Below are 23,659 nucleotides of genomic sequence, written 5' to 3'. Positions count from 1 at the left end.
TGGAAACATGATGCACCTGAGATCAATTTCGAGTCTCATAGCAAAGGGTCTGAATACCTACAGTTGAAGTCGGAAGTTTACATTCACTTAGGTTGGAGTCATTAAAACTATAGCTATAGTTTTGGCAAGTCGGTTAGGACATCTACTTTGTGCATGACACAAGTGATTTTTCCAACAATTGTTTACAGACAGATTATTTCACTTAAAACTCATTGTATCACAAATCCAGTGGGTCAGAAGTTTACATACACTAAATTGACTGTGCATTTAAACAGCTTGGAAAATTCCAGAAAATGATGTCATGGCTTTAGAAGCTTCTGATAGGCTAATTGACATAATTTGATTCAATTGGCGGTGTACCTGTGGATGTATTTCAAGGCCTACTTTCAAACTCAGTGCCTCTTTGCTTGACATCATGGGAAAATCAAAAGAAATCAGTCAAGACCACAGAAAACAATTGTAGACCTCCACAAGTCTGGTTCATCCTTGGGAGCAATTTCCAAACGCCTGAAGGTACCACGTTCATCTGTACAAACAATAGTACGCAAGTATAAACACCATGGGACCATGAAGCCGTCATACCGCTCAAGAAGGAGACACGTTCTGTCTCCTATAGATGAACGTACTATGGTGCGAAAAGTGCAAATCAATCCCAGAACAACAGCAAAGGACCTTGTGAAAATGCTGGAGGAAACAGGTACAAAAGTATCTACATCCACAGTAAAACGAGTACTATATCGACATAACCTGAAAGGCCGCTAGGCAAGGAAGAAGGCACTGCTCCAAAACCGCCATAAAAAAGCCAGACTACGGTTTGCAACTGCACATGGGGACAAAGATCGTACTTTTTGGACAAATGTCCTCTGGTCTGATGAAATAAAAATGTATCTGTTTGGCAATAATGACCATCGTTATGTTTGGAGGAAAAAGGGGGAGGCTTGCAAGCCGAAGAACACCATCCCAACCATGAAGCACGGGGGTGGCAACATCATGTTGTGGGGGTGCTCTGCTGCAGGAGGGACTTATGCACTTCACAAAATAGATGGCATCATGAGGCAGGAAAATGATGTGGATATATTGAAGCAACATCTCAAGACATCAGTCAGGAAGTTAAAGCTTGGTCGCAAATGGGTCTTCCAAATGGACAATGACCCCAAGCATACTTCCAAAGTTGTGGCAAAATGGCTTAAGGACAACAAAGTCAAAGTATTGGAGTGGCCATCACAAAGCCCTGACCTCAATCCCATAGAAAATTTCTGGGCAGAACTGAAAAAGCATGTGCGAGCAAGAAGGCCTAAAAACCTGACTCAGTTACACCAGCTCTGTCAGGAGGAATAGGCCAAAATTCCCACAACTTATATGTTTTTTCACTTTTTTGTCCTGAATACAAAGTGTTATGCTTGGGGCAAATCCAATACAACATATTACTGAGTACCACTCTCCATATTTTCAAGCATGGTGGTGGCTGCATCATGTTATAGGTATGCTTACCATCGTTAAGGACTGGGGAGTTTAACAGGATAAAAAAAATTAATGGAGGTAAACACAGGCAAAATCCTAGACAAAAGCCTGGTTCAGTCTGCTTTCCACCAGACACTAGGAGATTAATTCCCCTTTCAGCAGGACAATAACCTAAAACACAAGGCCAAATCTACATTGGAGGTGCTTACCAAGAAGACAGTAATTACTCCTGAGCAGCCAAGTTACAGTTTTGACATACATTTTCTTGAAAATCTATGGCAAGAAATGAAAATTGTTGTCTAGTAATGATCAACAACCAATTTGACAGAGCTTGAATTTTGAAAATAATAAAATGGGTAAATGTTGCACAATCCATTTTTTTTTTTTTACATGTTTACCAATGATTCTGTATCTCTCCCTTTGAAAGGATTTCTGAGGCAGGTGCCTTAGGAGAGCAGTTATTGAGACTGTACTATACAGTATAAAGGTACCCGGATCCGGCTGTTAAGGGCGCCCCCAAATTAAGTAAGGCCTGGCCATTTTGTTTATTTTTACCCTAACACCCACAAACAGCCCACCTGGTATGAATATTTGTTAGTAGTGTTAATACCGTTTGATTAATTGCGGGGTCTTTTTATTTGCTTTTAGTGGGTTTTTCATGGGTTAGAAAGATGCCCCTTAAAAGGGCACAGGAATGACATTTTAGTAGGTATCTATTATCCGAGTTTTGGTTGCACACGTGTAAATTCTCTTGATAAGAAATGTACTAAAAATCCAATGTAAACCTGGTACACTAAATGTTTCAAATGTCTTTAAATAATGGGTCTGAAGTACCGGGAAAGAAACTCACTTAATGGGGTTGAATGACCTCTGACTTCAGTTCTGACTTCCTGGTGAGGCCTGATCACCCTCACTAGAAAAGCTAGAGACATTGGGTGACATTTAAATGTAATATGTAAACACTGAAAATTAGGAAGAAGTTTATAATTTATCAACAGTCCTATGTGTGATTCAGACCACGAGAAGGAGAGAGTGCTGCCCCTGAATGAAGGAAACCTGTCTCTAGTCTATTTTACTTTGAATAGCGGTTAGTTAGAACGCAAGAATGCTTATTTTTGCGAGACTGACCTTAAAAGGTCATGTCTCGTTTTGTTTAGAATTTTCTCAATACAAAAAACATATGGCTGAGACGCAAAGAAAATTCAAGGAGAGGGGGTACAAAATGGTCAGATTAATACTGCCATTGAGAAAATTCTAAACAAAACATGACCTTTTTCAAGGTCAGTCTCGCAAAAATAAGCATTCTTGCGTTCTAACTACCCCGCTATTCAAAGTGCTCTGAACAAATTAAAGGAATCGTTCAAACATTGGCACGTTCTAAGATCTGATGACAATATCAGTAATGTGTTTTCGGACCTTCTCTTGGTCGTATTCTCGCGGGGCAGAAACCTCAGAGATCAATTGGTAAACTCTGATTTACCACCTCAAGATATCCCTGCACAACGTGTATTTGTGCCCCTACTGGATGGAAACTACAAGTGTAATGGCTGTGCTCAATGTAATGGCACTTATAAATGTAGATCCTTCAAACACCCCCAAACAGGGAAACAGATCCCAATAAAAGGTGTTATCACGTGCTCCACTAAGGCAGTTATCTTATAACTTGTCCTTGTGGTAAAAAAATATGTGGGTAAAACAAAGCGCAAATTAAAAGTACGTATCTAGGAGCATCGTAGCACCATTAGGTGCAAAAACTCGACTTACCCAGTTGCGGTCCACTTTTTGGAAGAAAACCACTTGATTTCGTCACTACGTTATATTGGCATCGAAAATGTCACCGTCCCTAGGAGAGGGGGTGACTGACAACTTATTGTTAAAACCAGAGGCTGCCTGAATCTTTAATTGAAAGACCCTTGCTCCCTTCAGTCTCAATGTAGACTGATCTTTTTTAATTTTTTATTTATTTCACCTTTATTTAACCAGGTAGGCAAGTTGAGAACAAGTTCTCATTTACAATTGCGACCTGGCCAAGATAAAGCAAAGCAGTTCGACAACATACAACAACACAGAGTTACACATGGAGTAAAACAAACAGTCAATAATACAGTAGAAAAATAAGTCTATATACAAAGTGAGCAAATGAGGTGAGATAAGGGAAGTAAAGCAAAAAAGGCCATGGTGGCAAAGTAAATACAATATAGCAAGTAAAACACTGGAATGGTAGATTTGTAGTAGAAGAAAGTGCAAAGTAGAAATCAATAATGGGTGCAAAGGAGCAAAATGAATAAATACAGTAGGGGAAGAGGTAGTTGTTTGGGCTAAATTATAGATGGGCTATGTACAGGTGCAGTAATCTGTGAGCTGCTCTGACAGCTGGTGCTTAAAGCTAGTGAGGGAGATAAGTGTTTCCAGTTTCAGAGATTTTTGTAGTTCGTTCCAGTCATTGGCAGCAGAGAACTTGGAAGGAGAGACGGCCAAAGGAGGAATTGGCTTTGGGGGTGACCAGAGAGATATACCTGCTGGAGCGCGTGCTACAGGTGGGTGCTGCTATGGTGACCAGTGAGCGGAGATAAGGAGCCAGTGGGTTTGGCGACGATTTTGAAGCGAAGGCCAACCAACGAGAGCGTACAGGTCACAGTGGTGGGTAGTATATGGGGCTTTGGTGACAAAACGGATGGCACTGTGATAGACTGCATCCAGTTTGTTGAGTAGGGTATTGGAGGCTATTTTGTAAATGACATCACCGAAGTCGAGGATCGGTAGGATGGTCAGTTTTACGAGGGTATGTTTGGCAGCATGAGTGAAGAATGCTGAAGCCATTCTTGTGATTGTGATTTTGCTATTGTAAAATGTTTGTAGACTTATGTAGCCAACTTGTATCTATGATCGTACGCTATCCATTTATGTTTTTTGTATGCTATTTTAATATATGAGAATTAACCAATGATATCAGGCAACACCCGGCCATGATTACAGACACCTGTGTGTCTTTTGACACTATATAAATGAGTCATCCCGCAGTGTTTGTCATTATACCCCGATGAAGACAGCTTGTCTGTCGAAACGTTGGACATAAATATTTAGCATCTGAGCTCCTAGAGTGTACGGCTCGCCTTTACTTTTTTAAGCGTTCCATTCCGTGAGCCAGCACCTCTCCTAAATAGGTGTTTGTTTCTTTCGCCTCCAGAAGTAATAATTTGTCATACAGTGAATAATTTGTCTGGATTTCCTGAATCAGAAATGCCCTAAACTAAACCATTGTTTTGGTCTGTCCGCTCTCAAGGTTATGGTGAAGGTGACCACAGATGGTATCTAGATGCATGGAAGGGATAATTTGACCAAGAACAGTGTGAGCCTCACCCCCTCTAACCGCCTGAAGTAATGGCAACAATGGCGTTCACTATGGTCCTTCACCACTTCTACCTGAAACCTGAGTCCGAGCCAGCAACATGTGCACAGTATCCAGTCGAAGCACTCTCAGGAGTGCGACATGAGATCACGTGCAGTGAGCATGGAGAGATCCCGTCCTAACTTCTCTCATGCGGCTGTTGTACTGGTCGGAAAATGGACAAGACATAATGGACTGTAAAATATGGTGGTGGCTCAGGTGAGAGATTTGTCTGCTTGGGGAAATCAGATTATTCCCCAGATATCGGAATCAGGATATTATCAAGGGCCATCCACTCGGACGAACTGAAACACTATCTGAAGAAGAAAATGAAGAAACGGCAGAAGAATGAGTGCCGGGAGGGAGAGGGGTGGTCAACTGCGCCCGTGATTGATTCAGGCTTGTCCAAAATTGTTTATTTGGGGGTATCAGGTTGATTGTAGAGGTCTGCACACCACAAAATGTATAGTAATTTAAACAAAAAATGCATTGAGATCCCGATCTGTCATTAACATGCCACTCGCAACAAAAGCTCCAGCTGAAATATCATTGGCAGAATCCATAAATTAAATTGTGTAATGAAGCATATGTATAACTGCATGAAGCGAAGGTCTTAAGTTATATTTAGTTGCTATATTTATAATCATATTTTTTCAATTGTATTATATATGCAACAAATTGTGCCAATGCACCACACAACCACTTAACAAATCATACAGACTTTGTGCACAAAAATATCATGGTTTGCGTTTAACACCACAATACATATAACTATATATATAACTATATATATAACTATCTCTTTCCAGTCATCAAATTGCTGCTACAAAATCTATATTGATCGATTGATTTTATTTGTTAGTAAAATATTTATAAAAATGTTATTAAAAATAAATAAAAAAATACCTTATTTATATAAGTATTCAGACCCCTTGCTATGAGACTCGAAATTCATCTCAGGTGCATCCTGTTTCCATTGATCATCCTTGAGATGTTTCTACAACTTGTTTGGAGTCCACGTGTGGTAAATTCAATTGATTGGACATGATTTGGAAAGGCACACACCTGTCTATATAAGGTCCCACAGTTGACAGTGCATGTCATAGCAAAAACCAAGCCATGAGGTAGAAGGAATTGTCCGTAGAGCTCAGAGACAATATTGTGTCAAGGCACAGATTTGGGGAAGGGTACCAAAACATTTCAGCAGCATTAACCTGTTGGGTCTAGGGGGCAGCATTTGCACGTCTGGATAAAAAAAATGTACCCGATTTAATCTGGTTACTAATCCTACCCAGTAACTAGAATATGCATATACTTATTATATATGGATAGAAAACACTCTAAAGTTTCCAAAACTGTTTGAATGGTGTCTGTGAGTATAACAGAACTCATTTGGCAGGCAAAACCCTGAGACATTTTCTGACAGGAAGTGGATACCTGATGTGTTGTATTGACTTTAAACCTATCCCATTGAAAAACACAGGGGTTTAGGAATATTTTGGCACTTCCTATTGCTTCCACTAGATGTCACCAGCCTTTACAAAGTGTTTTGAGTCTTCTGGAGGGAGATCTGACCGAACAAGAGCCATGGAACGGTGATGTCCCATTAGACACCTGGCGCGCTACTTCATGTTGGGTACCCTCGTTCCAATACGTTAGAAAAGAGTATGCATTCGTCCACCTTGAATATTATTCATGTTCTGGTTAAAAAGGCCCTAATGATTTATGCTATACAACGTTTGACATGTTTGAACGAACGGAAATATATTTTTTCCCCTCGTTCATGACGAGAAGTCCGGCTGGCTTACATCATGTGCTAACGAGACGGAGATTTTTGGACATAAATGATGAGCTTTTTTGAACAAAACTACATTCGTTATGGACCTGTGATACCTGGAAGTGACATCTGATGAAGAGAATCAAAGGTAATGGATTATTTACATAGTATTTTCGATTTTAGATCTCCCCAACATGACGTCTAGTCTGTATCGCAACGCGTATTTTTCTGGGCGCAGTGCTCAGATTATTGCAAAGTGTGATTTCCCAGTAAGGTTATTTTTAAATCTGGCAAGTTGATTGCGTTCAAAAGATGTAAATCTATAATTCTTTAAATGACAATATAATATTTTACCAATGTTTTCTAATTTTAATTATTTAATTTGTGACGCTGACTTGACTGCCGGTTATTGGAGGGAAACGATTTCCTCAACATCAATGCCATAGTAAAACGCTGTTTTTGGATATAAATATCAACTTGATAGAACTAAAAATGCATGCATTGTCTAACATAATGTCCTAGGAGTGTCATCTGATGGAGATTGTAAAAGGTTAGTGCATCATTTTAGCTGGTTTTATGGTTTTGGTGACCCTGTCTTTGACTTGACAAAACATTACACACAACTCTTGTAAATGTACTGTCCTAACATACTCTAAATTTATGCTTTCGCCGTAAAACCTTTTTGAAATCGTAAAACGTGGTTAGATTAAGGAGATGTTTATCTTTCAAATGGTGTAACATAGTTGTTTTTTTGAAAAATTTGAATTTTGACATTTATTTGGATTCAAATTTGCCGCTCTTGAAATGCACCTGCTGTTGATGGAGTGCACCACGGGTGGCACGCTAGCGTCCCACCTAGCCCCAAGAGGTTAAAGTTCCCCAAGAACACAGTGGCCTCCATCAATGGAAGAAGATTGGAACAACCAAGACTCTTTCTCGAGCTTGCCGCCCGGCCAAACTGAGCAATCGGGGGGAGAAGGGCCCTGGTCAGGAAGGTGACCAAGACCCCGATGGTCACTCTGACAGAGCTCTAGAGTTCCTCTGTGGAGATGAGAGAACCTTCCAGAAGGACATCCTTCTCTGCAGCACTCCACCAATAAGGCTTTTATGGTAGAGTGACCAGATAGAAGCCACTCCTCAGTAAAGGGCACATGCCAGCCCGCTTGGAGATTGCCAAAAGGCACCTAGGCACTAAGACCATGACAAACAAGATTCTCTGGACTGATGAAACCAAGATTGAACTCTTTGGCCTGAATGCCAAGCGTCACATCTGGAGGAAACCTGGCACCATCCCTACGGTGAAGCATGGTGGTGGTAGCATTATGCTGTTGGGATGTTTTTCAGCAGCAGGGACTGGGACACTAGTCAGGATCAAGGCACAGATGAACATTGCAAAGTACAGAGAGATCCTTGATGAAAACATGCTCCAGAGCGCTCAGGACCTCAGACTGGTGTGAAGGCTCACATTCCAACAGGACAATGACCCTAAGCACAGAGCCAAGACAATGCAGGAGTAGTTTCGGGACAAGTCTCTGAATGTCCTTGAGTGACCCAGCCAGAGCCCGGACTTGAACCCGGTCAAACATCTTTGGAGAGACCTGAAAATAGCTGTGCAGAAACGCTCCCCATCCAACCCGACAGAGCTTGAGAGGATATGCAAAGAAGAATGGGAGAAACTTCCCAAATACAGGTGTGGCAAGCTTGTAGCGTCATACCCAAGAAGACTTGAGGCTGTAAATCGCAGCCAAAGATGCTTCAACCAAGTACTGAGTAAAGGGTCTGAATAACTATACAAATGTGAAATTTAAATCCAACAGGTCCCAGACGTGCTCAATGGGATTGAGATCCAGGCTCGTCGCTGGCAGAACACTGAAATTCCTGTCTTGCAGGAAATCACACCCCCAGAATGAGCAGTCTGACTGGTGGCATTGTCATGCTGGAGGGTCATGTCAGGATGAGCCTGCAGGAAGGGTACCACGAGGGAGGAGAATGTCTTCCCTGTAACGCACAGCGTTGAGATTGCCTGCAATGACAACAAGCTCAGTCCGATGATGCTGTGACACACTGCCCCAGACCATGATGGACCCTCCACCTCCGAATCGATCCCGCTCCAGAGTACAGGCCTCGGTGTAACACTCATTCCTTCGACGATAAAGGCGAATCCAAACATCACCCCTGGTGAGACAAAACCGCGACTCGTCAGTGAAGAGCACTTTTTGCCAGTCCCGTCTGGTCCAGCGACGGTGGGTTTGTGCCCATAGTCGACGTTGTTGTCTGGTGAGGACCTGCCTTACAACAGGCCTTCAAGCCCTCAGTTCAGCCTCTCTCAGCCCATTGCAGACAGTCTGAGCACTGATGGAGGGATTGTGAGTTCCTGGTATAACTCGGGCAGTTGTTGTTGCCATCCTGTACCGTAGGTGTGATGTTCGGATGTACCGATCCTGTGCAGGTGTTGTTACACATGGTCTGCCACTGTGAGGACGATCAGCTGTCCGTCCTGTAGCGCTGTCTTAGGTGTCTCACAGTACGGACATCGGAATTTATTGCCCTGGTCACATCTGCGGTCCTCATGCCTCCTTGCAGCATGCCTAAGGCACGTTCACGCAGATGAGCAGGGACCCTGGGCATCTTTCTTTTGGTGTTTTTCAGAGTTAGTAGAAAGGCCTCTTCAGTGTTCTAAGTAACTGTGACCATAATTGCCTACCGTCTGTAAGCTGTTAGTGCCTTAACGACCGTTCCACAGGTGCATGTTCATTCATTGTTTACGATTCATTGAACAAGCATGGAAAACAGTGTTGAAACCCTTTACAATGAAGATCTGTGAAGTTATTTGGATTTTTACGCAATAACTTTGAAAGACAGGGTCCTGAAAAAGGGACGTTTCTTTTTTTGCTGAGTTTATATATATAAATAAAGAAAAGGAAGATAAGCTTAGGCCTATGCCCAGAGAGATAGAGATATGCCAGCGACATGCTATGACACCGACATGCATTTCTTTATGCTAGATGGCTACTGTGTCTGCGATACATATATAAACTTACAGGAGGTTAATTTGTACATTTTCAATCAGAATATTTTATATAAAGATAAGTATTATATTGTTCGATTTTAGGAGTAACTCAGGTAGGCCTGAAACATTCTTCGTCACCTCAAGTTCGACTGTGGTAGTCAATTGGAGTGCTGGTGCGCACTGCCTTCATATCACAGGTTTGCAGTAGCTAAAGCTTAATAGCCATACCAAACCTTTACAAATGTTTCTGAACTTTATTAGGGTAATATCAAAAGTAAGTCAATCCATTGTTTATAACGAATATAGGAGCAGGCTATAATATTGCGCAAACACAGCATGACAGTTAGAACTTAATTTGGCCAAAGAAAATGTCTCAACAGAATGAAATAGTTTAAACCTTCAAAAGTTCTGAACAGGATACAGTATATGGCAGCAATTACCAAAAAAGGCAAGTGCCTACCCTACCCAACAAATTACTGAAATAGGCTGATGTTATTTATTTTACAACAGACCCTTATAACCCATCTTGAACTAAATATGGAACAGACAATTAAAAATACAGATCTAATTTAATTTAGCCAATGAAAATGTCTCAACAAACAATTCTCAGACTGGATATTTTGCATTGCTTTGGTAAGACTCTTAGCTCTGTCTAAATTGTTATTTTGCTTTGTGTTAATTATTATAACGTATTTATTGAAATAGGCTATAGCAAATAGGAATATAAGCAATTTACTCAGAATGTCAACCATGTACTCCCCTGCTGTGCACTACCTGATCCAATTCTGATCGGAGTAATTGTTTGATAGTGATTTTGGGGTGATTTAAAAAAAATCGATATTCTGGATCTCCTTCAATTATTTGTTTTACTTGCCTCGGACAAGAGGACAAGTCATAATGTCGAGCCCTTTAGAGAGTATGTTAGAGTGTATGCTTAATGACTAAAATGTAATGTTGACATGAGAGAGAGTAGAGTTAGTGGCAGGGCCAATTCCAATTCAATAAATTCAGTTTGTGAATTGAAATGGAATTGACCCCAACCCTGGTAAGTGGCGTGATAGTTGCCATGATGACGACGGTCAGTCACCTGTGGTCTGCTGCAGTTCCAGCAGGGCCTTGATGGTCGAGGTGGCCGACTGGGACACGTCACCCGTAGACACGTCCCGGTAGATGATGGTTGGGCTGGACTCCACCGACACCTCATGCTGCTCGGCCCAATCCTGCCCCCTGGAGGAGATGATGTGCACTACGGACTGGGAGTCTGATCGAAGATGACAACCATTGCAATTCATGTTTTTTATCAAATTGGGTTCATTCCCTTTAGATTCCAGTCGATTTAGGCATGGCATTCAAGTAGAAGGAAATAACTGAAACAATTATATTATGTGAGTGGACCTTTTACCATTTGAAACTTGAAAGTGAAGGGAAATGTTGAACACTAGTGAGAATAGATACACTTTCATATTACGGCTGTAGTAACGGCTGTGTGAGACCACAATGCAAGAGCTATACACAGCAGTTTTAACTTGACCATGACTTATGTTCCCGTAATTAGCCTGCAGACTATATTACGGATTTCTTGCTCTGTGATGTGGAGTGATGCAACGTACCGTGACCGCTTCCGTGGGAGCCCTCGGCAGGCGGGGACCTGCCCTCAGCGATGGCACCCGACTCATCCTTGAGTGCCCTCTCCTGTGCGTAAGCCGGACCCGCATCGGCCACCCGGGACGCCTGCTGCAGGGTCTCGCTCACCAGCTGTCTGGTCTGCTCGCTCACAACCGCTGTTTGGAAGATGGGCTTGGGCTTGATTAGCACCTGGAGAGGCATAAAAGGTTAATAAACATTATTCAATATTACACACGTAGAATAGTCTCAGTGAATGGCACCAGGGACATTTTTTATTTTTTTTATTTGACTTTTTCCATAATGTAAAGCAGAGATGAGACCATTGTCAAGTGTCCTGGCTGGTGTTCCTTTTTTACATCATACAGTTAATTAATGTGCCTATATAAAGTAGTACAGACTTAATATCTTAAAGCTACAGCATTGATTTGTTGAATTATAGCTCCACTGACTTGATGTATTGGTAATTCAAGACAGAGATTTAAATATTAAGTAATTCAAATAACCAAATTCAACCTAGCTAATTTCCGATTTATACGAAATTGTCTGACTACAGAGGTAGCAAAACTGTACTTCAAATCTATGATACTCCCCCACTTAACATACTGCTTGACTAGTTGGGCCCAAGCTTGCTGTACAACATTAAAACCTATTCAGTCTGTCTACAAACAGGCTCTCAAAGTGCTTGATAGGAAGCCCAAGAGCCATCATCACTGTTACATCCTCAGAAAGCATGAGCTCCTGAGTTGGGAAAATCTTGTGCAATATACCGACGCATGTCTTGTATTCAAGATCCTAAATGGCCTGGCTCCCCCTCCACTTAGTATTTTTGTTAAACAGAAAACCCAAACATATGGCAGCAGATCCACAAGGTCTGCCATGAGAGGTGTCTGTATAGTTCCCTTAAGGAAAAGCACCTTTAGTAAATCCGCTTTCTCTGTGAGAGCTTCCAAAGTCTGGAATACACTGCCATCAGACACACATAACTGCACCACATATCACACTTTCACAAAATGCATGAAGACATGGCTAAAGGTCAATCAGATTTGTGAACATAATCCCTAGCTGTGTATTGCCGCTTTCCAGGTCCTTAAACCTCTGTTGTCTGTAGCTTGTGAGGTGTGGAAACACTTTGTTGCTTTTTGTTCTATGTTGCTCTGTCTGTATTCTATGTCTTGCTTGTCCTATGTTGCTCAGCATGTGCTCACTGCTCAATGATTGTCTATATTATAATTGTTTTTAATAACCTGCCCAGGGACTTCGGTTGAAAATTAGCCGGCTGGCTAAAACGGCACTTTTACTGAAACGTTGATTAATATGCACTGTCCCTGTAAAAATAAAATAAACTCAAACTCAATATCCAAGACAAAGGAGCTTTGAGTGCAAACTCCACACTTGTTGACACTACTTGTTGGGTGGCTGAGACTCTACGGGGTGAAGTTTCCCCTGGGTACAAACAGATATAAGATCAGTTTCCCCTCCCCCAATCCTATCCATTAGTCGGGGGAAAGACAAAACAGACCCAAGACCCAGCGTCAAGGGGCAACTTCCCCCTACACCGGCTGAAACGTCGCTGGTCTGGTACTGACCTGGGTCTTGCCCTGCTGGCCGTACACTATCTTGGTGGGGATGATCTTGGTGGTGGTGGGCTGCACCCCGGAACCCATGCCTTTGGGCTGTGTCACAATCATCTTGGTGATGGGTCTGGAGGCTGTGATGATGGCTGGCTTGGACCCCGGAACACCCTGTAGGGTCTTCTCACCCTAAGGAACAGAGAAATTCATATTAGGATTAGGGCTGTCAAACGATTAAAATAATGAATCGCGATTAAATTCTGCTCAAATTTGGTGCTAAATAAAGATTTTTCAATTTAAAAAAAAAAGTTATAGGCATGTAGTGACTGAAACACAAAACATTGTGTCAGAATGTTTTTAATGGCATAGTCACCATTAACAACTTAATCAATACAAAAGTCCTGTAACTTACTAATGCTCACAGTAGGCCTACTAATGCTCCCTCAAATTCACACACACACAATTAAAGCTTCATCCATTCCAAATGATTGTTCTCCCAATTACTTATTGGAGGGTTGGCTCTAAGACAAAAAAAGACAAAGAGCAAAAACCTGTCCAAGAATGTCATGAATTCCACAGAACATAAACCTGTGACTATACATTTCAGACATCCTCCTATTTATTTTGACTAAGCCAGTTACAAAGACAAACAAGCCTGTTGACATGATGATAAAGCTGCTCTCTTCTTTTGTACGATATGTCCAGAGAGTGAAAACAACAAGGCACTGATGTGGCAGGCGTTGCCAGGTACCTTGGTGCAATTCAGGCCAGCCTGGTGTGTGCACCTGCATACTATGACCACCACTCTAGTGGACATACCTCCATGTTGATGCTGGGCTCTACTTTGTAACACCCCATATATTTCTCAATGGACTCCTCTTCATCAGGCTCAGAAGAACAAGAAAAGGGCAGCTTTATTCTTTGGTGGCTCTGACTCTGTTGCTTTATCAGGTTGCTGTGCAGGCCTCTCATCCTCCAGCAAGTTGCTGACCAAAGCCCACACCTCACCCGTCAGGCTGGGAAGGCACTTCAGGTCCTTAAACCTTGGGTCGAGTGCTGTGGCGATCTTCATCCATGTGAGGTTGGTGTTTTCCTTGCGTTTCTCCAGGTCTGTTGTGAATGTCAGCATGAATCTTACCACTAAGGCAGGGTCATCATCAGAGCTCTCCATCACCCGAAGGAGATGGCACAAAGCAGGCACAAAGCGGGCAACACCACTGAGCAGGAAATGTAGTTCAGTCAAGTGCCTGCAATGGAAGATCATTCAAAATCACTTCAGTCAATTGTGAGAGACTAATACAGACACACCGCTCTCTTTCTCGCACACACAATTTACACACTAGCTCTCTCTCTCTCTCACACACACAAAATATTATTATAACACTAACAGTGAGATAAAGATAACCGGCAGGGCTCCAGTTGCGGCTCCAGCTTCTGCAGTTTGTCCAGTTCAGCTGTGGTTGGCATGGTGATGTTCGTTTTCTGTTCGGCCAGAGCATCTCTCAGTGGTTGTTGGTTTCTGCGGACACGCTTTACCATTTCCAGAGTGGAATTCCATCTTGTTGTGACATCTTGTGCAAGTGATGACACCTTTTGCCCATTTGCAACTTGTTGTTGTCCTAGTTCTGCAATGTTTGGTGGGTTGTGTTTGAAATGCCCAAAAATAATTCAGCATTTGGCTAGGGCATTGTCGAACCCGCTGTTCTGTAGGGACACTGATGGACCTTTGGAGACTGTGCATGGTGCAGGGCAGGTGTTCAAAAGGAAGATGTCTCGCAGCTGCAATCATGTTCCATGCACTGTCTGTGCAAAGTGTGGTAACTTTGTTTTCAATGTTCCCACTGATTTGCTACATCCATGAAATGCTTGGCGTACGTTTCAGCATTGTGCCTCTTCTGTCTTCATTATGGCCAGAGGGTGTGAATGCAGTGACCAATTTTCACCGATGTGGTGCGCAGTAACCCCAAGGTAGTTGTGGTTACTCACCAAAGTAGGTGGCAGGTAGCCTAGTGGTTAGAGCGTTGGACTTGTAACAAAAGGTTGCAAGATCGAATCCCCAAGTTGACAAGGTAAAAATCTGTTGTTTTGCCCTGAACAAGGCAGTTAACCCACTGTTCCTAGGCAGTCATTGAAAATAAGAATTTGTTCTTAACTGACTTGCCTAGTTAAATAAAGGTAAAATATGTACATATATTTTTTTAAGTCCATTGGTCTCAAGTGAGAGCAACAGCCGCTGCATGTTTCAACTCCTCCGCTTTCATTTCCCTCTCGCTTTCATACAGCTCGTGAATTCTTCTGGCTCGAGGGTAACTCATACTTTGAGTGATTCGATGAGATCCGAATGATATCCCTCAAGCCTTGTCGACTGGCCTGCAAGCTGTAGCTATCCACTTGGCTATTGCTTATGTGATGCTCGTCGACTTGTCCACAGGCCTCCTGCGTGCATACACTTCTAGCTTAGCCTGACGAAGATGTCCTACATTGCTACTAGTCACGTTACTTGTATTTCTGGCGTCTGTTCGCTTGTAAATTATAACGAAGACTCGATGTACTTCGGTGCTAAACAAATTCAGCCTTGCAGTAGATACAAATTAATTTGGTTTTTATCCAGAGAGCCATCTGGGAGGGTTTTAAAATAGAATTTGCCATTTAAAAGCCCCTTAATAGCATTATCCATCAATCAGTCATACAAGTAGCTAGCTAGTAATCTAGTTGTCAAACTAGCGCATTGGCTGCCGGGGCTTGAATTTGAAATAAGGATCAGGGGATCAAACTAAGAAAAATGCGTTAATGGCGTCAACAAAATGAACGACATTAAAATTGTAACGCATTAAAGCTAGCATTAACTTTGACAGCCCTAATTAGCATACGTACCAAATGGAACCCGTTTCCCTATATAGTGGACTACTTTTGACCAGAGCCCAATGGGCCTTGGTCAAAAGTAGTGCACTATAACAGGAATAGGGTGACATTTCTCACGCTACCATAGTCATTTGCCTTTCTTGCACCAACACTTTCACTGGTCTTTTCTTACTAGCACTGACTTACTATGACTGTGATATGTGGTTGTCTTAATCTAAGTTGCTATTAATACTAGTGTCTGCTAAATGACTAAAATTAAAAACCTTCACGTATAATATGAAACTTAAAGCAATAGACTGATCAGACGGAAAGGCTAAACTAAAACTACCTGTAAACCTGAAATAAGTTGTCGGGTCAATACATTTGAAAGATTCTGAAATAAATCATTACAATCTAGATAAAATGTAACATCACAAAAATGGCTTAATCAATAATAAAAAATTAATGTTGAACTGACCCCTGCGTTCAATAATGTGGTGACCACATTCTTGCCAGGCAGACCCTGGATGGTCGTTCCTTTGCCAGTAGTCTTCTGCACCACGATAACATTGGGTTTGGACGTCATGGGAATGGTGGTGATCTTAGTTGTTGTACCTGCAATGGAGGGGCAAAGAAGATCTAAAAGGTTTGCCAAAACACAACCTTTTAAGTCACTATAATTTGAACATTTAGTTGCAGAATTGTCTGTCAGAATTGGTAACACTTAGGGTTGCAAAACACCTGGTAATTTATCAATATTATCAGAATTTAAAATTCGTTTTTGGTAATTAACAGATAATATTGGTAATCTATGTAAACGTTGGTAATTTACTTAACCTTTTAAAATATGTATTAATATATTTTTCTATATCTGTGTCCATGTTGTCCATGAGTTTCTTCCAACTATTGACTTATTTCACTAGTTACACCAGTTAAGGCCAAAAGCATTTACAACAAAGATATTATGTACTAAAATAACACACGCAGAAATGTTTGTATTAAACAGCAATGGTAATGGGTTATACATAAGATAATGTTTCACAGCTTTGTGATTCTATTTTTCATTTAAAAAAAAATATTTTACATGTTATGACAATTACCCAAAATCCCTGAAAGCTTCCAAAATTCTGTAAACGTTACTGGTTATATTCCTTCTCTTTGCAACTCTTGTAACACGAATAAGGAAATTGCCAATTTTTTATAACGTTATTTTCCTTTAAAACAATAAGGGAAAAAAAACATAAATTAGACCCAAATTCCAAATGTAGATGGTCTACATCGCACATCCCGCGGAGAAAGATATATATTTTTACATTTATGCTGCTGCTGCTCTCGTTTTTCACGAGAGTGATCTGTGTAGCTTGTTGCGGTCGTCGTCCAATCACAAGTCATCAAATCGGCACTAGGCAACAGTCAGAGCTAGAGCCTCAGTGTGGCAAGTTATTAGGAGATATCTAGGCTAACCAATGGAAGATGAAAATAAAATGACAGAACTAAAAGTTAAATGGGAAGGACAGGCTACAACACCAAGAGGCAACAGGTAGGCTGCTACTTAAAGGGGAATATCGGCACATTTCGAAAATGTGTCCATGTTCCTAAACCCCTCTGACTCATTGTTGGACTGTGTGTTAAAGTGCACACCCCTCTCACTCAGGGAGAGCGAGCTAGAGCTACGTCACAGGGTTATACTGCGCCCGACTCACTGCAGCGCTAGATAGAATTTTGTGGAATAACGCAAAAAACATTATGTCACAGCGAAAATACTAAATTTGTGAAGTCCAATCGATTGTGAGATATGGCATATACATTTTGTGATACATTTGGGTTGTGGGTTCTGAGAACTGCCAAGCAAGGAAGAAAGGAGGCAACCTAATCCTACTTCCCACTTTTACCTTGCAACCCCATTGGACATGATTTCACCTGCCAATTAACATTGTCCATCTTGTCTCTGACTGTAGGCTACATCCCTCGTTGCATGGTGTGATCAGATCATTACGGCAAAATATGTCTTCTAAAATTAGAGGGAAAGACCAGTGAGTGTGCAACATAACGTCCACTTCAGAGGATTACACATACGGGATGAAGGCTAATTTATGTAACAAATATTTCATTAGATTGTAACTTTCCTACAGTAGCCAGATGACAGTGAACATATCCTTGTAAAATCAGATATAATAGACAGATGCATCAGTACCTAAGCTATCAAAATGCAATTTATGCTCAATGTCCAATATGGTATTATGACATTTATTATTAGCCTACATTTACATTCTCAAAAATAGATAGAATAATCACAAATCATTTACAAGATGACGCAGGGGATTTCGTTTGCAAGCCAGGGCCAAATTGCCTTTCTCGAGCGAGCAAGATGTGATAATGTAGGCTAATAATTTTTTTTTTTTTAAGTATAAATACCCTTGCATCAAATAACCTAATTGTGTATTGATTACAGTGGTTCCTCCTTTAAAAGTTGCGTCATACTGCAGCACACCTTGCGGAATGCAGCAGCAATCTGTGGCACGTTATCTAATTGTCAGGCATTTTTTCTGTTAAATGCAAGTTAGTGCTAGTTTGACCACCAGAGGGCATCTTTGAGAAGCATTTGAAAGTCTTCCATATTGGCATAACCAGATAATTTAAAACCTTTTTTGTAATAACATAGTATATGGGATTGATAAAGGAATTTGGCTTAATTAACTTGATTAATATTATGGTGTTTCTATTCCAAGAAAAAAATGAAAAACGAAATCCTCATAGGCTGACCACACCGCTCGCGTCGCAAAATAAATTTAGAAATTCATGTTATTCAATTATTGCGCACGAGCGCCTGCGTGGCCAAGGGCTAAAATAGAAGTCGTTCCTATTTCTGACGCAGATCGCGCTGCAAGTCCTGCCTCTCCCATCTCCTCATTGGTTTATAGAAGCAGGTACCCACATGCCATCTCCTCATTGGTTATACCCACGTGGGTGACTGAAAGACGAACTGTTTTGCCGGTCGTCGTGGTAATACTATTAAAGTTTAGATGCCAATCACCATTGGAGTTCAATGATGAAAAAGCCTGGAAGGAGGAGAGATGACTAGAAACTATTTGGTTGACCGTTTTATGTGTGGATTAATTGTCGGAGTAGAGGACCTTGTGCATTTCAGGTAAAATAACAACTCAATGTTTATATCCCAGGACGAATTAGCTAGCAACAGCAAGCTAGCTAAATAGGACAAATTAGCAAGCAAGTGCAAGCTAACTAGCTAACAAGCCATAAATGTTTAATGCTTTTCAACCTGTCCCCAAATTAATGTAATTGGTTCAGAGTTTGTTTTGATATTTTAACATGCGTGTCGTGATCGCGTTTGGTGTTGGGGGACAAAATATATTTATGCACGATGGTGCACGTGCGCAGCTTGTTTGGGTTCCGTGTCAGGGTTTCCATTAGGATGGAATGGAAAATATGGCGCTATACGGTCGGGAGTAGGCTATAGCATGAGGACCGGATGACTCTAAATTGTTTTCCTTTATTAGGCAACTTTGTTACAATAATTCTGTAAATCAGTGACATTTATTCCCATAGTAATTCATTATGGATCCATAACTAAATCAACATCTGCATTTTGAAAGAGTAATTTTCTCATTATTTGATTAACGAAAGCATGCAGATGAAGAAATACAGTACTGTACAGTATATGCTTTAACATTTGGATAAAGTATTTTGAAGAAATACGCCACCTGCATTTGTTGATTAGGCTACTGTGCAGTCTACAATACAAACTGTAGTAAACATGGGAAAGTGCCTAATTCCTTACATAAGGGAGCGCAGGCCATGTCTGTACTGCAGAATGCCGGAGACCGGGGTTCAAATCCCCGACAGGGAGGAAGGAGTAGGCTGTCCTTGTAAATAAGAATTTGTTCTTAACGAATTCTACATGATTCCATAGGTGTTATTTCATAGTTGTGATGTCTTCACTATTATTCTACAAAGTAGAAAATAGTAAAAATAAAGAAAAATCCTGTAATGAGTAGGTGTCCAAACATTTGACTTGTACTTGCTTAATTAATATTATGTTTTTTCTAATCCAAGAAAAACCCTCTGGGTTTCAATTAGGATGGAACGGAAAATATGGCGCTGTACAACGTGACGGTCGGCAGCACAGTACTGGGCTATTTAGCTAAAGAATCCCTGCGGGGCACGCGCGAGACCAGTGTTTAATTCCTTGTTTTCAGATTAGCCTTGTTAAAATCCCCAGCTACAATAAATGCAGCCTCAGGATATGTGGTTTCCAGTTTACATAGAGTCCAATGAAGTTCTTTCAGGGCCGTAGAGCTGTCTGCTTGGGTGGGATACACATGACTGTGATTATAATCGAAGAGAATTCTCTTAGTAGATAATGCGGTCGGCATTTGATTGTAACCGAATTCTAATTTGAGGGATTTTCACAAGAGTAGCCGGGCTATAAAAAGTATATTGTCCTGCTAATAGTTAACATTTGCATGATGGGCTACACCTGCTACAGATATGAAAAGTCAGCATCCTGTTTCAATTCTTTATTGTTACCACAATGTCACAATTTGTATCTACCTTCTCAATTACTTTTAGAGTTTGGGATTTACAAATGTGCACTTTTCATTATTAGTTACATTGTTTTATGTAGGATGATACATTTTTGACCAGTTGCAATTGCAAGTAGGCCTAAAAAAAAAAAAAACATAACAAGTTAGCTATATATTCAGCACCAGCCACTGTTCACCTCCTATTGATTGCGCTGCAGTTGCCGCCAGTTGTTTTTTTTTATTTAACCTTTAACTAGACAAGTCAGGTAAGAACAAATTCTTATTTACAATGACGCCTACCCCGGCCAAACCCGGATGATGCTGGGCCAATTGTGCACCACCCTATGGCAATCCCAATCACGGTCGGATGTGATACAGCCCGAATTCGAACCAGGGACTATATAAACTCAGCAAATAAAGAAACGTCCTCTCACTCCACCTCCAAATCGATCCTGCGCCAGAGTACAGGCCTCGGTGCAACGCTCATATCCTTGGACGATAAACGCGAATCCGACCATCACCCCTGGTGAGACAGAACCACGACTCGTCAGTGAAGAGCACTTTTTGCCAGTCCTGTCTGGTCCATCGACGGTGGGTTTGAGCCCATAGGCGACGTTGTTGCCGGTGATGACCTGCGTACAAGCCCTCAGTCCAGCCTGAGGCGGGGGGTTTCACACCTAGCTCGACTATTAGACAATTCTTTAGTAAAAAGGTCGAATAGTCTATTGTTCAGCTAATAACCCATCCTGCTACGCTTGTGAAAAACGAATAATACTTTTTCCCCTTTCCACATGTTAAAGATTCCAATTGATACGTTTTTTTTTTTTTTTAGCCCCAATCACCCCAACCCCAATTAATACATTTGGGCACAGTCGATAGCGTGCTGGACTTCGGGCTAGAATGTCAAGAGAGTTTGAAACCTGCTCCCTGCTTGTTTCATTACATTATTCTGCCAGTCTCAGAGCAAATAGCCTGGATTATTACTCCCATCTTGTTCCTCACTCTCTTCCATGCGTCATTCTCCACCTCCGCTCGCTTGTGGGTGTGCTGGCAGGATGTACTGTTTTTTATTCTGTATATACGAATTACAAATCAGCCTTTACTTAAATCATGTTTCTAGTCTATTGCATAGTTACAATGTGTAATCATTGATGTCCCAGGACCGGTAAACACTGTTGAAGTGTATAATTGTAATACATACATGCAGACATAGCATCATTCAAATAATGGAGTTTGATACACCTGGTATCGGATATGATTGAGACGAAGAAAAAAAAATAAAGATTTCCATAAATTAACTTTGCCAAAAAAATATGCACAATCGTTTGTCTCTACATTAACTAACATATTCCTCTCAATTGTACATTTTTTGCTTGACTCATTATGACATAATTACTTACATTTGCTTCCACCATGTTTTGTCAGCCATCTTTGCTGAAGAAAGTCACCAGGGACAGGTGGCTCGCGTCAAATTGGAACCACTCGATATGATTGGTCATATAAAAACCTTGGGACCCAAATGCATATAATGAGTGCTCTAACTCCGCCTCGCGGTGGTCTGGAGCAATAAAGCCATGACGCTGGGTACCTCTAAATCCCGCAGTGTAAGCTCACAACTTTTAAAGGAGGCACCACTGTATGTATGTATATATATGTATATATATGTATATATATATATATATGTATATATATATATATATATATATATATATATATATATATATATATATATATATATATATATATGTGTGACTCGTTTCAGGAAACTAGGCGTATGTCGCACATCACAGGAGAGCCATTTGAACGTAAACATTATTTATTTTATAAAAATGCATTTTTGGTCAGAAATGTGTTCTGGAACAAGTTAACCTCTATGGGACCGGCGGGACGAATTCGTAACAGCCAGTTGAATCCTGTGGCGCGATTTTCAAAACCTTTGAAATGCTATTACTTCAATTTCTCAAACATATGACTATTTTACAGCTATTTAAAGACAAGACTCTCGTTAATCTAACCACACTGTCCGATTTAAAAAAGGCTTTACAACGAAAGCAAAACATTAGATTATGTCAGCAGAGTACACAGACAGAAATAATCAGACACCCATTTTTCAAGCTAGCATATAATGTCACAAAAACCCAGAAGACAGCTAAATGCAGCACTAACCTTTGATGATCTTCATCAGATGACACACCTAGGACATTATGTTATACAAAACATGCATTTTTTGTTCAATCAAGTTCATATTTATATCAAAAAACAGCTTTTTACATTAGCATGTGACGTTCAGAAAAAGCATACCCCCCCGCAAACTTCCGGGGAATTTACTAACAATTTACTAAATTACTCACGATAAACGTTCACAAAAAGCATAACAATTATTTTAAGAATTATAGATACATTACTCCTCTATGCACTCGATATGTCCGATTTTAAAATAGCTTTTCGGATGAAGCACATTTTGCAATATTCTGAGTAGATAGCCCGGCATCACAGGGCTAGCTATTTAGAGCCCCGGCAAGTTTAGCCTTCACCAAAATCCCATTTACTATAAGAAAAATGGTCTTACCTTTCCTGTTCTTCGTCAGAATGCACTCCCCGTACTGCTACTTCAATAACAAATGTTGGTTTGGTCCAAAATAATCCATCGTTATATCCGAATAGCGGCGTTTTGTTCGTGCGTTCAAGACACTATCTGAAAGGGTAAATAAGGGTCGCGTGCATGGCGCAATTCGTGACAAAAAAAATCTAAATATTCCATTACCGTACTTCGAAGCATGTCAACCGCTGTTTAAAATCCATTTTTATGCCATTTTTCTCGTAAAAATGCGATAATATTCCGACCGGGAATGTCCATTTAGCTAAACAGAGGAAAAAAACAAACCTTTCGGTCGACGCGGGCACGAGCCTGAGTCTCACAGTACTGTAACCAGCCACTACCCAAACGCGCTGCTTTGTTTCAGCCAGAGCCTGCAAACCCACGATTCAACTTTTTGCCGCCTTCTGAGACCCTATGGCAGCCGTAGGAAGTGTCACGGGACAGCTAAGATCCTCACTCAATAAACAGAGACAAGAAGAACGACACCTTGTCAGACAGGCCACTTCCTGCATGAAATCTTCTCAGGTTTTTGCCTGCCATATGAGTTCTGTTATACTCACAGACACCATTCAAACAGTTTTAGAAACTTTAGGGTGTTTTCTATCCAAAGCCAATAATTATATGCATATTCTAGTTACTGGGCAGGAGTAGTAACCAGATTAAATCGGGTACGTTTTTTATCCAGCCGTGTCAATACTGCCCCCTATCCCCAACAGGTTAACTTCCAAGTGAATTAATAACAAACTTGTATTCCATCAGTAAAATAAATAACGAGCTTAAATTACGAGACAGGAACCTTCCCACTAGGCATGGCTGGCTGAGATAATGGATGGGCTGGACAT

The 23,659-nt window shown here is 41.0% G+C and overlaps 1 protein-coding gene across 5 annotated transcripts in view; it reads right to left on the bottom strand.

Annotated features, from left to right (window-relative positions):
* Window positions 1-23,659, bottom strand: part of LOC106567549 (BRCA2-interacting transcriptional repressor EMSY) — a 54,234-nt gene that overhangs the window by 5,594 nt on the left and 24,981 nt on the right. For all 5 annotated transcript variants that reach the window (XM_014136993.2, XM_014136994.2, XM_014136995.2 and 2 more), the window contains 4 exons: window positions 16,153-16,289; window positions 12,849-13,022; window positions 11,247-11,451; window positions 10,724-10,897 (listed from right to left, as the gene is read on the bottom strand). In XM_014136993.2, coding sequence (XP_013992468.2) covers window positions 10,724-10,897; window positions 11,247-11,451; window positions 12,849-13,022; window positions 16,153-16,289 — 690 coding nt within the window. The remainder of the gene's footprint in view (window positions 1-10,723; window positions 10,898-11,246; window positions 11,452-12,848; window positions 13,023-16,152; window positions 16,290-23,659) is intronic.

This window comes from Salmo salar, chromosome ssa13, assembly GCF_905237065.1.
Source record: "Salmo salar chromosome ssa13, Ssal_v3.1, whole genome shotgun sequence".
NCBI classification, from domain to species: domain Eukaryota; kingdom Metazoa; phylum Chordata; class Actinopteri; order Salmoniformes; family Salmonidae; genus Salmo; species Salmo salar.
The sequence above is the reverse complement of the archived record's forward strand: the minus strand, read 5'-3'. Positions and strand labels throughout refer to the sequence as shown.